The following is an 11,576-nucleotide window of genomic DNA, read 5'->3' as shown; positions in this document are numbered from 1 at the left end:
AGAGAAGGCACTAAAAACCTGAGCAATTACATGCATCTATTGTCCGGTAAATAGTCATACGGAAATGCTAAGACAGACGTATCAGACGCTCCGACATATGTTTCAATTATTGATTCTCGCTGTGGCAACTATTATTTCTGCATGTTTCACGGTGAATGTTGCATGAAACATGGTGTTCATGTTGCGGCGGGAATTTTTGTATCCGAAAGTGAAACGACTTAATTAGTTTTTTTTATATTTTTCAGTGTTACACCTATATATTTTCGATGTTACAGATATCTTGTTGCAACGGAGTGTCCGATAGAAAAGTTCCTGTCGGACGTCCGGGCGCTAGCACGTCGGATAATCATATCATGGTAGAATATCCTTCCATTATCAACGTAATAATCTCTTTCCCTTTGCAAATGCAAATAAATAAAGGTTATTTTTAGCCATTCCCCAAACTAGGTCAGCACAGTCGTCATCACATACATATCAATTGGAACCCGTCATCCAGCAGGATTTCAATTTTGCCAGCTCGATCGTCCACCCACCACCAGCTCCAAGCACATCACGAGCCCTGTCCTGTGTGATTATATAGATTGCGCAGCACAGATGAGCGAGAATGGAGAACTGCTTCAAGCCAAGAACAGCCATGGCTGGACGACAGAACACCACCGGTGCTTCTGCCTCTGCCATGGCGGCGGCCCTTCTCCTCCTGCTACTGCCCGTAGGACTCCCGGCGGCGGTGGCTGACCCGATGCGTGGCGGAGATGATGTAATATTTATTCAGATTTTTTTTGGAAGATTAGAGAGTTGACCAAAAAATTGACTTTTTGAATCATTGGTGGGATGATCAGAGACCATGGTTGCGTAGAGCTCGTCGAAACGAATCCGTTTTACTACTCACATACCAAGTTTGGATAACGGGTGAATTGGTGGTGAGCCGATGAATCTAGACCATTGGATACGCATTAGGTTTATGTTTCCTGATCTTTCTCGCCATCTCTTGTGCCCGACCCCTACTCCATCGCCGCCTCCTATTCCAGCGCCGCTGCTGCCTGCCCATCCTATTTCTCCTTGCCGACGCCTCTCCAACGCCGCCGCCCTAGTTTCCATCCGTGCGGTTGCCCTGCTCCTTGTCAGACAGGGATGCTGGATTAATCCCCTGCTGCATTCACGCTAGGGTGAGGAGTGCCAGGCAGCCAGCAGCGAGAGGAAAGAGAAACAGGGAGGGGAAAAGATTTGGGCCTTGCAAGATCCATCAAATTTCTTTACAAAACCTTGATTTCTGGGTTAAGGTAATCCTCAATTAGTCTCCTGAACCTCATATATGGATTTAGGATGAATCAATCTGTAATTGAAGATTTCTGGCCCGTTCGGTTCGTGCAGAAATTTTGTCATTAAATCTGGTATTAATTGGCCCAAAATTTTGATTTCTCAACAACACGAAGAATGTAGGTTTTCTCATTATCTTTCTAATGGTGTTGGTTTCATTGAAATCGGATTAGCGGTTTAGGAGATATCATCAAAACAGTGTTGCTGTTCCATTTAGAAAATCCACACGCAGAAAACATTTATATAGTTTTGACTTGGTTAGAGGTGGAGTTTGCCCAGCCCACCGAAGCGAAAGTTGTAGGATATTTTCTAGAGATATCTAAAATGTATTTATTTGCTATAATTGCTTAAGAGAATAAAAAGTTATGGTCAGATCAGTGAGCCAGCAGCTTGTAGTCGAATTTCTGGATAAACCCAAATTAGACTAGATGGGGAAATTAATTCCGGCTATCGTAATAAAATTTAGAGTCGTGTATCTTGTGCTAGTTCCTAAACGTGGATTACTCAACAGGTTTGCAGAGTTCTAGAGCCGAAAGCGATACGCCGGGTTTTCGTCAAGGTTAAGGCAAGTGCAGTGACGAATCTCTTGTTTTGTGGATATGCTTATTGTCTTCTTGCTACCCCCTTGGGTTATATTTTTGGTGGTTTTATTTCATATGTCAGGTTCTTCGAGTTCATGCTATAATTTTTTGGTTCGATCAAAAGTTCAAGTTGCATGTGCTTTCTTACATATTATTCAAGTGCCGGGGGTTTGAATAAACACCGGTTGTGCAAATTGGTTCTTGTTCAGGTTCCTATGAATAAGTGCTGGCCCCATTTATTCGGCTTTACCGGTAAATGCAAAGGAAGTTTCAGGTGACGTCCATTTTAGACGGAAACTACTATTTCATTATTGTTCCATTGATTTTGGTTTTCCACTTTTCTTATACTTGCGGTCGTTCTTTTGGTTCTGAATTGTACTTGCTGAGTATTTTACTCACTCTTGTGCTTGTTTGGTTTTTAGGTACTAAATGATTGCGGCATGCATGGGAATGGGGAGTAGCACGGTCTACAGGAGCACATACATTCATTTACACATGCTTATTAACTTAGTTGTTTCTTAGAGTATACATGGTTAAGCGGGGTTGATTTATTCATTCCACAGTTGAGACGGTCTTATAGTTGGTCGGGTCAACTTATTTTACTATTGGAATGGGCTGTGATGCTTACTCATTATTCGTATGCTATTTGATACTTTGTTATATAAATTGCTTGTCCAGTACGTCCTATTTACAGGGGAAATTTTGTCGAAATTTTGAATAATTTCTAGACGTGTTTCTTTAATGTTTTTGGTATCCTCCCAGTTGGTGGAAACATCTGGGATGTTACAGATGATGTGCAGGATCCTCAACCCCAACTCCTGCGAGTTTACCCTCCACTGAAGGGCCATCTTCCTCCCGCGAGAAGAGCATACGCCGCCTCCTCCAGCCCTGGGGATGTTTGAGCGCATCGCTTACTCAGGTTCCCGGCAGGATCGGAGGACCCTGCCGGCCTTTGTTCGTTTGCCCCCAACCATGTCACACCAAGGCACGGGCACAGGTGTTCATCCTCCATCATAATAAGATCAATACATTTTTTGTTCTCGGAGATTCTGCTACCCCACAATGTACTGTGTTGTGCCAATATCTTCTTTGCATGAAAATTTAAGGAGTAATTAGTGGAGTTACACATGGTTAGGGGGACCAATGGTCATGGTTCTTGTATTGCTAGAACCATCGGAGGCTGAATTTCTAGAACCATTACAATACATTGTTGCAGGAGTTTCAGGAAAACTTAAAAGGTTAGCTAAAAATTGGCATAAAAAATAAAATATTTACAAAAAATTTAGACGACTATACTGGCCCACTGGTCAGTAACTGCACCTGCTGGAGCTAGTCAGGCTATACCATGGGATCTTCTCAGTTGCTGCAATTACCATGCGGTTGGAGTCAAACCCAAGACCTACAGGTTTACAGAAAGAGAACAACAATCTTTTCTCTAGCATGCAGGAGAAGAGCAACAATCTCAACTAGTGCGTGTCGTGTTATACGATATAAAATTAAATGTATTAGAAGCTTGTCTGTAATCAATATGGCCATCACATATGTGAAGGCGATCACTGAAATAATCAATCAAATTGAAACCAATTGGCGATCTCTTATGTACATTCCCATTATCTCTGTTCTTTACATGTACAAGGCCTAAGCCAATTCGCAGAACAGAAGTAGAAAGGTTGTAAAAAGAAGGAAAGTAAGGTATAGGGGGGGCAATGATTATAGATGGTTAGAATATCAAAAAATCATATCAATCCTGACACTCAGATACGAGTACTTCAGTAGGCTAATCAAGCTAATTACAGGGGGGCGTCAGAGGCAGCTGCTGCTGTATGTAGCAGAGAAAAACCCCGACTGATTTGGGGCATGGCGACTTGGGAGGACATGCCCAGTTTGGGAGGTATAGCAACTGTACACATGCTGTTTGTTCTCTATGTTCAACTACACGAAGTAGGACAGTGTTTCCTTCTTTCTTGATCCGCCATCTCCAAACTCGTTGTTCCACTGTACGATTTGGTTTATGGATGCTGAATCAGGTGACAAGCTAGCACACACCTACAGTGAAACAATCAACTGGTTATCATGCGCCCAACATGCAGTTAAGGGATAAGGAACTTTAGTCGGTAACAAAAGTGTTCAATAGAATGGAAGAAATAGGTACACATTATTCCTTCACCTGGCCAAGCGCAAATTTCAAGTCATCCATCTGAAGTGGCCGAACGTCCTCCTTTCCATACAACGGAGGCTCAGGCCTACCTTCAGCTATCGCCGAGCTCTTCTCCTGCATAAAACAATCGAAAGGTATGGAGGTGTGGGTTTTAGAGGGGGGGGGGGCATAAAAAGGATGGAGATTCTGTGCACCTTCTTTTCCTTCTCAAGAATTTCACGAATGGGGCAATACGCCGCAGTTATACAGAGATTCTGCGGGGAAGAGAGGATATAAGTTTCCAACTCCTTCACATTACTGAGGAGTACAAGGCACACCAACATACCTTCAAATCACTCCCTGAATATCCTTCAGTCATATTGGCAACTGACTCAAGATCCACATCTGGTGTCAACGTTTCTTTGGATAGTAGGACTTTCAAAATCTTCTCTCTATTCGATGCATCAGGAAGGCTCACCATTATTCTGTCAATAATAATCAGTGCCAAGAGTTAAGAAGTGGATATAATAAATATATCTAGTTCAGGGGATCATAGAAGCTTACCTGCGAGGAAACCTTCGAATAACAGCATCATCAAGATCATATGGCCTATTTGTGGCTCCAAGAACAAGTACGCGTTCTTGCTCTTTAGTGCGCAAACCATCCCAATTTACCATAAATTCATTTTTAATCTTGCGCATTGCTTCGTGCTCTCTTTCGCTTCCTCTCTTTGCTAGCAAACTGTCAACCTGTCACAAGTGTTATACTAAGTGCACAACACACTTAAACAGTATTAAACAATGAACAACCCATCTTCTCGGCTTCTCTCACACCTCATCAACAAATATTACTGCAGGAGATATTTTGCTAGCCAAAGAGAAAACAGCCTTCACATATTTCTCTGATTCTCCAAACACCTGAAGGAAAAATAAAATAAATTGCATCAGAGTTAATCGCACATCTGACAAAGGTGTGAATACTGAACACTAACTGCTGTTGAACAGTACCTTTGAGGTAATGATTGACATTGATACATTGATAAAGTTTGCACCTGACTCAGTAGCTACCGCTTTTGCAAGCATTGTTTTACCTGTTCCAGGAGGTCCAAAGAGCAGTATTCCCTTCACAGGCTGCCAGAAAGAAATGTGTTGGTAGCACTTCCAAATGTAACTAATAACTAGCAGACAAATATGTCAGGCCAGCTTTGCCCTTTCGAAATTAGGCGAGCACCTTTCTTAGCTGCCCTTTGCTGAACAGTTCAGGCCTTTGTAGAGGGAGCATAACTAATTCCTTCAGTGTCTCTTTCACATTGTCCAGGGCTCCAATGTCCTCAAAGGTAATTCCAGTGTCATTAGGTGAGAGAACATTTGAAAGGACTTCTTTTTCAAAGTCATTCTCTGTGACTGCATCCTGAAAGAAAAAAAAACCTATATTTGAGTATCAGGGAATTTTAACAAGCTAGATAGAGGAATGGAGAAGTCACCTTTTGTGTATTCTTTGACCTCTTACTTCCCCTAAGTGTGTTCTGTAACATATCCAATCCATGCTTGAGGCTGTATCCACGACACTAATTTAGCATTCCACAGAAAGGACAGCTTCATGTTTATATTGGGGTGTGATACAACATTAGCATTGTATTTTTACCTTTCAATTTGAAGTATCATTTTGCCATCAGTTGGGGGTTTATTGTGCTGAAGGTGATGACTAATAGCAGATCCGAGAATCTTATCGACATCTAAAATAAATTGAAACAACGTAAAATTTTCAATATCATTATACAAAAACATTGGTCCACGAGCAACATTGGAAGAAACAGCTTACCTTCATTAGTTAGTAATCGATCTTTGATAGATAATTCTTGAAAATCATTGCATTCGATTTCTCTGCTGGTCAGAAACTACAATGACAAAACATTGTGAGAGCCATATCATTGGCAAACATTTGCTCACAAGGTCCTACCTTCTGAGCAGGGATGGAAAGCACAGCTGAAAGATGTGACCAAAAGGTATCAGCTTATCAGGGACTAGTAATATTCTAGCATGTGTTTCTTCAAATTCCAAGGCCATTTCATCTTGATATTACAGAAAATGGGTTAAAGTGAAATAGATTTCAAGAACATATGTCAGTAACAAAAGGAATATATTAGTTTGATACAGTATGCAGTATCACAAAATTCTTTTAATACTACAAATGTGGGGGTCATGATAGACATAGCCTACATCTAATCTAAACTATAAAGGCACCATAGATTTTTTGTGTGGCAGGTCCACTTTAATCTCATCCATCCAGTGATCCACATCTAATCAAATGGTCCACGATTAATCTGATAGTTGATGGCTGACCATTCGTTATATTTAGAAGAAACCAAGACTTGATTTGGAAGGCCATTAATAAAAAGAGGAATTAAAAAATATGACTAGAGTTGGAAGGCCATTAAAACTACGATTTAGAAGAAAAATAGTTTCACAACTCAATACATAATGGAAACATTTCTATTTTTTAAAAATTGTAGCAACCTAACGACATTCACTGTGTATGGTGTCAAGATTTTGCACGTGCCTGGCTAGCTCCAACAAAATGTTCCACTCAATATGTATCAAGAAATGCCTTACTTGCATCTTACCTTACGAATATTAAAAACATTGGATTTAGCTTTAAGGGTTTCAGTGTCACGTTGTAGTTGTTTCTTCAAATCTGATAGCAGTGCTTCATCCTGCCAGAAAAGCATACAAAAAACATCCAGGTTAGACAGAGTACTATCTACAAGCATGATGGATAACTGAAGTGCTTAGGGATGACAATACCTGGGGAAGTTTAATACTAATTTTATTAGGGAATAGATTATTTAGATGTTCCTCTGAATTTGTAGCACTCCTGCTTATCTCATGCGATCCAGTTCCCAAGGTTTTCTGCATTTTTGAAACATTCAAAAGATGGATCAAATATTAATTGATAGTGATAATACTACAAATGCAAATACTATAACAGGCCTAAAAGTCTTAATAATGTCATGAAACGTTATATACCCACAGAATAATGCAAATGGGTGATAATGTTACCTGGACATTGTTAAGTACTGCCTGGTTGCCACTAAGTATCCATGGAACATGAAATCCTCCAGGATGTGACTAAAAGCAGTCCAGAGCACTATGTTAGCATTTTTGATAGAAAGAGGGAAAGTGTGGGAATATAACTTTACACCAACTTGTGAATTAAAAAATTATACAATCCCAAATAACCAGGTTGCAACCTATGTAAGCATTTTGTCCGATGTTATCCTCTGTCTTAACAACTTGTGGTATAAAATTCATTTTGTTACTAATAAGTGCACAGCTATACCTGATCATTGCGGCTATCTGCCTGAGTGTGAGACCCAATTATCAGAACACCACGTGGAAGGTCACTTCTCAATGATGCATGTAATTCTCCAGATTTGGCTAATAACTCTACATCCTTGAGTAACACAATCAAATTACTGCTTTCGCTTTCTTCTGAAATGACCTGAAAGGCATCCACGAACCATATTGTTGCCAGCAGCAAGAAGATAAATTGTAAAGACACTGATCATCTATAACAACCTCTACCTCCATTAACTTCCCCAAAGCAACACTATCAACTTCTTCACCACCAGAAGAATCTAGACGGAGTTGAACAGCTGCAGAAATGTTAAACGATAAATCACATATAAGACGAGAAGAGAATTAATAAGTCACTAAAGTGCACATGCTTAATAATTTCAGGCTAACCATGACAGTAGAAGCCGTGTTTTTCCTCACACAAACCTCCAAGATCATTACCATAAGTGATAGGAAAGTCGAATCTAACTCCAACTTTAGACAACCGGTTTTTTTCAAACACAAGCACAACTTTGCCTCGAGAACCATAAGCAGGGCCCCTGTGAATCAACCAAACAATTATAATCGCATGACGTCGATTTAATCAACTATGATGTCGATTTAAGTTCATGCAACATGACTTCTGAAATAATATGATCTCAAAAGGATAGTCAGCAGAAATCACATTTATGTTGAGTTTCCAAATGCTATTGCTTCGTTATGTGTTCCATTCACTTATATTAGAAAAAAGTTTCAAAGGTATTCCGATTTCGAGACTGTCAAAGGTCAAGAAGACAAGGGCTTCCAGTGTTTGTTATCTACATGATACAAATGAACCCTACCTTCAGAACACACAGAATTAAATGCAAATCACAAAGAATAAATAGGGATCTAAGACACATCATTGCTAGGTTAAAAGAAACAAGAAAGCATAGTTCTCAATAAAAGTACCTTAGTATCAAATTTAAGGAACCATTACCAATATACTCGACCCTATCCCCTGCATAAGGACATATATGTAAAGGTTAAATTAAAGTGTGAGCAAAATATAAGTAGAAAATAAACAAAAAAGAGAAAAGGTCACTGGAACCTTCTCTGAATGTGTTTATGTTGGATGTCCCCTCAATATCTCTTGAACTACAAGGTGCATCATCCAGCTTGGCATCGTTGGAAGATGTCTGCTAGAATTATATATCAATCAATAATCTATATATTTCTTCTGATGTATTGAGAAGTTGAAAGATACGGTAACTTTGACTTCATATCAGTAAGGGAACTCATGTGTGAGTTACACCAACCAGCGTAAGAGAATCAAGTATGAGAAGTCTAGCATCAAAATGCTTTGCAAGCGCCATTATCAGTTTTTCCCGGTAAATTTCAGACCCTAGAAGCATGTTTGTGCCAAATAGTTAGAGATGTACAGAAAAGAAAACACAAAATAATTGCCTGGCAGGCATAACAGCTTAACAAAACTCCAGGACATTAATTTTTCACAATCAAGTAATAAAATAAACAAATGCAAAAACTACCTGATGGACCAGATAATAGAATTCGCTGATTTAGAGATCGAATTTTTGGTAAGGATTTCCCGAACTTCTGTAAGTGTGGGAGTGCATATGACAAGAGTATCTCTTTTGTACTCTCACTGCAAAAATGAGCACAGATTAATGAGTAGAAAACAGAAGGTGAACAATTTAGCACCAAAGCTATACAGACAAATTGCTTGGTCCTAGTATTTTGCCAAAAAAATATTGAGATCTGATAACAAAAAATCAGAACAGGAAAATGTTCAGATGTAGGAGTATAGAATGAAGAGGAAAAACTGGCAGATAGCAGGTAGCTGTAAAACTGAATCCACAAAACATTTATCCAGAATTAGAATATGACCTGAGATAATATGGGAAATGATCAAGGTTTACATCAATATCCTTTGGGTTAAGAATTCCTTGTTTCAGCCCATCCTTAAAGGTTTGCCATCCGCTGGGAGGTAAAGTGACTGGTGGATTAGGACACCTGAAATCGCTCTGATTTTCTGGAGCTTCAGAATTCACCAGTTAAGTCAGACCTCAGATAAAGTTGGTCCTACAATATCATTACTGGTTGTACCATATTAGTTGTAAACTTACCAGATTCTACTAACGGCTCCTTCAGATTGTTACACCCAGATGCTAATATAGTGGGCCCAGTGTCAGCTAAATTTTGAGTACCAATCAGCACTGCATTAGTAACTTCAGTATCCCTCAGAGGATGCTCAAAAATCTGCCCACAGGTTATGGATCACTACAGGATAGCAAATCAAACTAACAAATCTGGCTCATTCTACAGTTGCTGAAGTACCTATCAGCAATCAAATATATGAAGACAGGACAGACGAATGAAACAGACTTGTTGGTGCAAAATTTGATAATAAGGATACATAGGCATGCTTGGCACCTCGACCGAACATAACCTCATCCCCTCCTCTGAGGGGAACTTTGGCACCTGGGATGATGCGTGTTCCATTTACTACAACCAAACCTTGGCCTGTGACCTTTAACTCACAAGGACCTCCTTGCTGGAACAAAAAGAAACACTATTTATGCAAGCGAAGAAACAAAATAATGTAATTGCATTCTAACACTGCAGAAGCATTTAAAAACCTGAAGATGTCGCAACATGCATAGCTTTCCGGTAACAGCTTGGTCATCCAAACAGATATGACAGTTGTCACATCTGCCAACAGAAATTTTATCGCCAAAGATAAGAACATGAGCAGTCTGCAATCATATAAGGTTGATATCCAATATCAGTTAAGAACAATTTGAGCATTATGACTGGATAAGGAACAGGCACAAAAGTGCTAAAAGGGTGAGAAACTTTTAGCTGATTATTAACCACAAAAGGGTAGCTCAAGATTTCTGAACCTTGATTATGAACTTACAGGTTAATTCACACTTGAAATGCAGAGAAGCCCATGAAGATATTTTGTCCAATTTTTTTTTTACAAGAAAAACAGAGAGTTGCTTCTGGTCTTCACACCGAGAATTGACTTTCTACTGGGAGCCTCATACGAATCATAAGTGATAATTTTAAGAGTTCCAACGGCCCATGATGTTAATAATTATGGCCACAGAAAAGCGACCGTACAGCAGACATATAACATCAGAATCGTTAAGCGATGCGCAGAAAACTATAAAATTAGTTGCAAACTAAACTGCAAGCATATCAAGAACGAAGAGTAATCTGCATTTACACTATCAGTATTTTCAACCGAGAGTTGCATCTCCTTCAACTACAAAACACATGTCATTATGTCAAAGCCAATCGTGAATCGGAAGAGACATGCTCACAAAAGCAACTACATATACCGTTGCGGAAGAACTAAAAGTTATACTACAGTGTACAGCCTAATTCCCTCAACATCACAACGAAATTCCTAACAACTGAACTGCAAGAACATGCAATAAACTGCACAGAGCGACACACTGTCCCTGAGACCCTGACAAACCCCAAGAGCACGTGCAGTTGACCGGAAGCAACATCTAGCATAGCACAAGAACTGCAAATAGCCAAACCCACAAAGAACCATCAAGAAATTGCGCAAATGTCGCTGTGTTTGGACTTCACCACCACGCCGAAGACCACGATGCCAAAAACCCCCCGAAGAACCATCGAGAGGCAAAAGCAGAATCACCAAAGAAGTCAAACACCCACGCACGAGGCACACGCACCTGTGGGTACTGCGCGAGCAACCTCGCCCACGGCCGCCGCGGAGGCTGCTCCTGCATCCGCGGCGACGGCGGCTTCCCCGTCCCATTCACCTCCGAGGGCCCCGAACTCTTCCACCACCGCGGCCGCCGCTCCTTCGGCTCGGGCGCCTCATCCTCCGCCCCCGCCTGCGTCATCCATTCAATCCGCATCAGCCCCAACCGAGTCGCGGGATTGATTCCATTCTCGCTGAGGGGAGGAGGAGAAGGCGAGGAGCTCACGCCCACCTTTCCGCGCTTGGTCGGCGAGGCCACCGGGGACGGGGAGGCCGACGGCGCCGGGCGCTTGCTCCCGCCGCGGCCGGCGTTCCCTCCGCCGCGTCCACCACCGCCCGGGTTCGCCGCTGCGGCGGAGCCCCCCCGGCGAGTCTCCACCATGACGGGCACGCGGCCGGTCGCCGGAGTTCGTTACGCTTTTTCCGGAAAAGGAATGGAAGGATTTTTTTTTTCAATTTTTTCC

General features: G+C 41.1%; 1 protein-coding gene and 1 long non-coding RNA gene across 6 annotated transcripts; one reads left to right on the top strand and one right to left on the bottom strand.

The window, feature by feature from the left end:
* The first annotated feature begins 528 nt into the window (after positions 1-528).
* LOC120699719 lies at positions 529-2,943 on the top strand. The gene is made up of 2 exons (XR_005685571.1): positions 529-1,280; positions 1,829-2,943. It is a non-coding gene; the product is annotated as an uncharacterized LOC120699719 (long non-coding RNA).
* Positions 2,944-3,455: 512 nt separating this feature from the next.
* On the bottom strand, positions 3,456-11,576 carry LOC120699717 (uncharacterized AAA domain-containing protein C328.04-like). Of its 5 annotated transcripts, none has more exons than XM_039983768.1 (27): positions 11,345-11,576; positions 11,081-11,245; positions 10,010-10,126; positions 9,787-9,924; positions 9,497-9,629; positions 9,258-9,402; positions 8,900-9,015; positions 8,669-8,754; positions 8,461-8,551; positions 8,322-8,370; positions 7,782-7,930; positions 7,614-7,690; positions 7,375-7,536; positions 7,095-7,163; positions 6,840-6,944; positions 6,659-6,748; positions 5,857-5,932; positions 5,680-5,770; positions 5,519-5,588; positions 5,266-5,445; positions 5,043-5,165; positions 4,869-4,952; positions 4,600-4,784; positions 4,382-4,520; positions 4,251-4,310; positions 4,066-4,170; positions 3,456-3,944 (listed from the first exon to the last, which is right to left on the bottom strand). In XM_039983768.1, exons 1-27 carry the CDS (start codon positions 11,492-11,494, stop codon positions 3,831-3,833), a joined length of 3,069 nt encoding a protein of 1,022 aa, XP_039839702.1. In that variant the 5' UTR covers positions 11,495-11,576; the 3' UTR covers positions 3,456-3,830. The 5 variants fall into 5 exon arrangements, with proteins under 5 accessions (XP_039839702.1, XP_039839698.1, XP_039839701.1 ...); XM_039983764.1 differs by having other exon boundaries at positions 9,258-9,408; positions 11,345-11,575; XM_039983767.1 differs by having other exon boundaries at positions 7,620-7,690; positions 9,258-9,408; positions 11,345-11,575.

Source organism: Panicum virgatum, chromosome 3K (genome assembly GCF_016808335.1).
Source record: "Panicum virgatum strain AP13 chromosome 3K, P.virgatum_v5, whole genome shotgun sequence".
NCBI lineage: Eukaryota > Viridiplantae > Streptophyta > Magnoliopsida > Poales > Poaceae > Panicum > Panicum virgatum.
Note: the sequence above shows the minus strand (reverse complement) of the source record. Positions and strands in the feature narration are given on the sequence as shown.

Bases quoted from the DNA above. Each gene is read 5' to 3' on its own strand.
- LOC120699717 (XM_039983764.1), bottom strand. From the start codon at position 11,494: ATGGTGGAGACTCGCCGGGGGGGCTCCGCCGCAGCGGCGAACCCGGGC. The intron at 8,755-8,899 runs GTAGTTTTTGCA...ACATGCTTCTAG, and splicing joins TCTATTATCTGGTCCATCAG to GGTCTGAAATTTACCGGGAA. The intron at 5,446-5,518 runs GTGACTTCTCCA...TTTTTCTTTCAG, and splicing joins GGTCAAAGAATACACAAAAG to GATGCAGTCACAGAGAATGA.